The following is a 4,407-nucleotide window of genomic DNA, read 5'->3' on the forward strand; positions in this document are numbered from 1 at the left end:
GAGGCAGAGCCGGGCACCAGCCAGCTCTTAAAATAAACTCCGGGCTGCACTGAAGTGTTTCTGTCCAGTGGCCAGTTCTGCCTTTTTCCCGGCTTGTATGAATAAACATGATCTCGAAGGGCCTGGAAATGTTGTCTGGGAAGCAGTAGAGACCAGACTCGTTGAGAATGGCACGATAGTGAGCCCGGTGTGGCCCTCACATCCACAGAGCCTGGAGAGGGACTGGGTTTCTGCCGTCCCTTGCACCTCCCCACCCCCTTGGAGGTACTTTTCAAGCTTGGCTCTTGTCCCAGCACGACTGCATAGCTTGAATACCAGGGCTGCTCACAGGCTTGGAGCTCCTGAGGGGGAAAGGGAGGGGCAGGGCGGGGTGGCCAGGATGCCTTGTCCAGGAGATGCTGAACCTCCTTCCTTTCTCCTTGGTGGCTGGCTACGCCTGTCCTCTGCAGTGCACACCCCTGGCGGCGGCCCTGAGCCTCCTTCCTGAGCCTCCCACTGTGGACCTGCACAGGAGCAGAGGGTGACCCTTCCACACTCAAAATCGAGAAGCTGCTGTGAGGCAGAAGCCTAGGCACCTTAATAAGACTATTACAGCTCCTAAGTGTTCCTTCATTCTTGAGTATACCTTGGACCCCTCAGCTCTGGCATGCAGAGTAGTTTCCAGACTGGTGTTTGGGAGGGCGAGGGAGGATGCCGACGCTGGTGGAGGGCTTGTCACACGCCAGTGCTGTGCCCGGGACTCTCGGGGCATCGTCTCATTAAACCCCACAGAGAGCCTGTGACAGAAATGCGGTTGTTTTTATCCCCCTTTTAAAGGGAAGGAAACTGAGGCCTGAGAACTTCAGTCACTTGCCCGGGGTCACGAGTGGAAAGAGCCCAGGTCTGCGTGACTTGAGAATGTGCCTCTTAGCGATTGCCCTTGTCCCAGCTCCCGGAAAGGCCCCCGCGGTGCAGGAGTCTGCCACCCTGAACTGGTCAAATCAGAACCTGTTGAACACGCCCTGTGGTCAGTTAGGAAGATACTGTCAAACATAATACATCTCGTGATTGCACGTAACCGTCTGTGTACGTGTAAGTTGGGGCTCAGTTATTGCAGGGCCTGCTTAAGTGCTAAGTGTGTTAACAGGGTGCGGTGTCAATTAGGAGAGGGTTGGGACTCTAGAAAGGCTTGGCCTTTGTCTTAGTCTGTTCTGGCTGCTGTAACAAAATACCATAGACTGGGTGGCTGATAAAGAAGAGAAATTTATTTCTCACGGTACTGGAGGCTGAAAGTCCACAATCGGGGTGCCAGCATGGCCAGGTGAGGGCCCTCTTCCAGACCTCCGACTCACCATTGTACCCTCACGTGGCGGAAGGGCCAGCATCTCCTTGGACCCTCTCGAGGGTGCTGCTGGTGGCACATGGTCGCGTAAGAGCAGCTGAGCTGGGGTGCTGAGCCCGCAGCCCGCTCCCCCAGGATGGAGGCACGCGACAGAACTTCACTCCCAGCAGGAAGCGAAGCCTTCAGTGTCAGTGGGTCACAGCATGTGTGGCACTTTCACCGATTCATTTGACTGCACGAGGGTTGGCCCTGAGTTTGTGAGTTAGACAAGGGATTGAAATGTGTAAGAATGAGAGGGTACCGAGGGCAGGTGTCCTGAGTCTGATGCAACCCGACAGCGACTGGCGCTCACAAGGCAAGAGGGCCTTGGCGTCCCCAGAGGGGGAGAAGGAGCCCGGCTGGCACCTGGCCGGCTGAGGGAAGGGGACCTGCCCGTCCCTGCAGTTGCCACAGCTCCGTCCAGGTTCAAGTACAGCTTTGTGAAACCGCCTAAGGATATGAGCGGCTTTGACCTCCTTTCAGTTTAAAATTTTGTTTATTCCCCCTTTCCCTGGTCCATGGGTTCCAAAACTCCTCTGCCAGAATGCAGAGACCGTTTGCGTGAATGACAGGGACCTTGGTGTTGCCTTGGAGTTTTGTCGAGTTCCCGCGCCAGTCGTGGGCAGTGAGCCTGGCAAGGACTTCGGCCACAGCCCCACACGCCCCTCTCCCGTTTCCCTGTGGCAGCAGTGTGCCTTTGCGGGATATGGTGACGTAGTTGTCTTTGCCTGGCGATCGGTCATCTAGGAGCAACTCTGTCACTCCCCCCTCAGCAGGGCCCAGGCCTGCGGGGTGCTGACCAGGAGCTGCAGGCGCTCACTGTCTCTTCCCAGCCTGACCTCAGGCTTCTCTCTCTGGATGAGACTTTGGGAGCATAGCTTTGGGGGCCCTAAGGGTAGCATCAGAGGCATTGCAAGGTCACTTCATTTATTTAAAAAAAAAAAAGAAAGAAAGAAAGAAAAAACAAAAGATTGGGTAGAAAAGGAAACGAATTCATAGGAATTTTTAGCATTTGGGTAGCATAGTTCTTCCATCCATTTTTAAGGCTTATGCCCTTCCCTTCCAAAGGATTTGAGGTGGGGTACGATATTTAAAAGGCTGTGATGTTTGACTTTCAAGGGATAAATCCAAAGAGGTTTATCTAAAATTTTTTAGAATGAGTAAATACGAGCAGGTATCTGACTATACATGTTGGACTGAGCCAGAAGGTTCCTGAAAGGACAGAAAGCGTAGACTGGGCTGTGTGACAAAGCAGAGGACGTGGCCACCCACACAGTGCGTGAGGCTGGCTCTCCTTCGGGGCTGTTTAGACACTGAGGATGGCACCGGTCAGTCTTCAGGCCCGGGTGGGGGACCCCAGGCCGGAGGCCCTGGGGAGGGTTTGGCCTGGCCGGCGGCCCTCGTCCCGGTCACTGTGAACAGCCTGTCAGAGCTCGGCTGCATTAACCTAATGACTCTTTCTTTTGTCTCTTTTCTCCTCCCCATCTTCTCGTTCTGTGTGTGTTTTCCTCTTCGACTCTGTAGTATAAATCTGTGTTCAGGTCCTACTCCCAGGATTTCGTGCCTCACGGCCAAGCTTCCGTTCAGCCTTTCCTCCCGTCTACCTCCTCTTCCTCTCCACGTTTCCCTCCTGCTCACCAGTCTCCGAGCTCTGACTTGGCGGTGCCCGCCGTGGCCGGCCCGCCCCCCAGCACCGTAGACGGGCCTCTTTCATCTTCTCGGGAGAGCAGCTCTCATGGGAACACTGTCTGCCTTCCTTCTGAAACCTCTTTCACTGACTCGCCCCCGACGCCTTCGGTGAGAACTCAACCCCCCCACCCCCCCGACGTGGGGCCACACGTTTGGAGAAAGCGGTGTCACCGTTCGTGAAAGAGCCACCTCCCTTCCCCCGCAGCCAGGTCTGTCGCTGGCGTATGCCCGTTGGCAGCATGGCCAGTCGAGGTCTGTGGCAGGCCACCGGGCGAAGCAGTAGCCCATGTGTTTGCAGAACAGAAATCAAGCCTGTACAGAGTTCCCAGCGAACCAGGGGTCTGAGTTTCCACAGGTGGATTAGTGGCCACTTAGAGATTGTCAGTCGCCATACGCAGAAGGTAGAAAATGCTGCTAGTTTCCTGTTTGGTTGGTGGTTTTTAGAGAAAGGCACAGAGACCGAAGGCGGTCGTGTGCTTAGTTGCGTGTCTGGGGACCAGGGGCCTGCTCTCCTGTGCTGTGAAGGTGACTGCAGAGCTGCGTCCAGGCACAGGGAAGTGCTGCCCCACAGGTAGGAGGGGACAAGTGGACAGGCCGGAGCAAAGCAGGCAGGTGGGGCCAGGCCTCACATGTGGGTCGTCTTGATGTGTGGGTTCCTTCCCTCCACAAGTGCCTCCCACCCCACTGGGGACCCCACAGTCCCCACCACGGCAGAGTGGGAGGGGCGGTCTGATGGCCCTTGACATCTGTGGAGAAGACCCAGCAGGAAACGTGGGTCCCCTTTAACACAACGAGAGGTGGCTGGAGCAGCTTGTTCATTGTTCCCCGACCCCAAGGCAGAGCCGCCCCGGAAGAACCGAGTGCAGGCCCGGCGGGCTTCTCCTTCTCTGAGAAGGTCGTCCTGGCAGGGCCAGCCCGGGAGGCTGCCTCTCTGAGCCGTGAGGACCGGCTCGAGGGCCTGTCACATGTGCCTTTCCTCTCGTCCTGTCTCCCCCAGAGTGACAACGCCAGTGAGGAAGCTGGTGAGGGCGAATACGTCAGTCTGTGCTCCTCTGGCCAGAGCAGCGAGGAGCTGGCTGACCCCCGAGGAGTAAGTAACCTCGGGCTGCCTGGTGCATGCGGCCTGGCGCCAGGGCTCGGCCCGGCTTCCGTCTGGCCGAGCCCCCCGGTCACTAGCAGACCGGGTCCCCGCAGCCTTGCCAGTTCGGCCTTGTGGGTGAGGACATGGCTTCTGGTGAAAGTCTCCCCTGTGCTTTTGCTTCAGTTCGAGCGGCGCCCCTCGAGTCTGGCCGATGGGTCTCAGAGTCCACGGAGCAGCCTGCCAATGGCCCGGCCGTGTGCCGGGGGCTCTCCAGGAC

General features: G+C 57.2%; 1 protein-coding gene across 1 annotated transcript in view; it reads left to right on the forward strand.

Moving 5' to 3' along the window:
• The window catches only part of RAPGEF1 (Rap guanine nucleotide exchange factor 1), a 73,750-nt gene that overhangs the window by 47,920 nt on the left and 21,423 nt on the right, over positions 1-4,407 (forward strand). The window contains exons 14-15 of the mRNA XM_023536557.1: positions 2,885-3,157; positions 4,047-4,251. Coding sequence (XP_023392325.1) covers positions 2,885-3,157; positions 4,047-4,251 — 478 coding nt within the window. The remainder of the gene's footprint in view (positions 1-2,884; positions 3,158-4,046; positions 4,252-4,407) is intronic.

The sequence above is a fragment of the Pteropus vampyrus genome, unplaced genomic scaffold (assembly GCF_000151845.1).
Source record: "Pteropus vampyrus isolate Shadow unplaced genomic scaffold, Pvam_2.0 Scaffold158, whole genome shotgun sequence".
Lineage (NCBI taxonomy): Eukaryota > Metazoa > Chordata > Mammalia > Chiroptera > Pteropodidae > Pteropus > Pteropus vampyrus.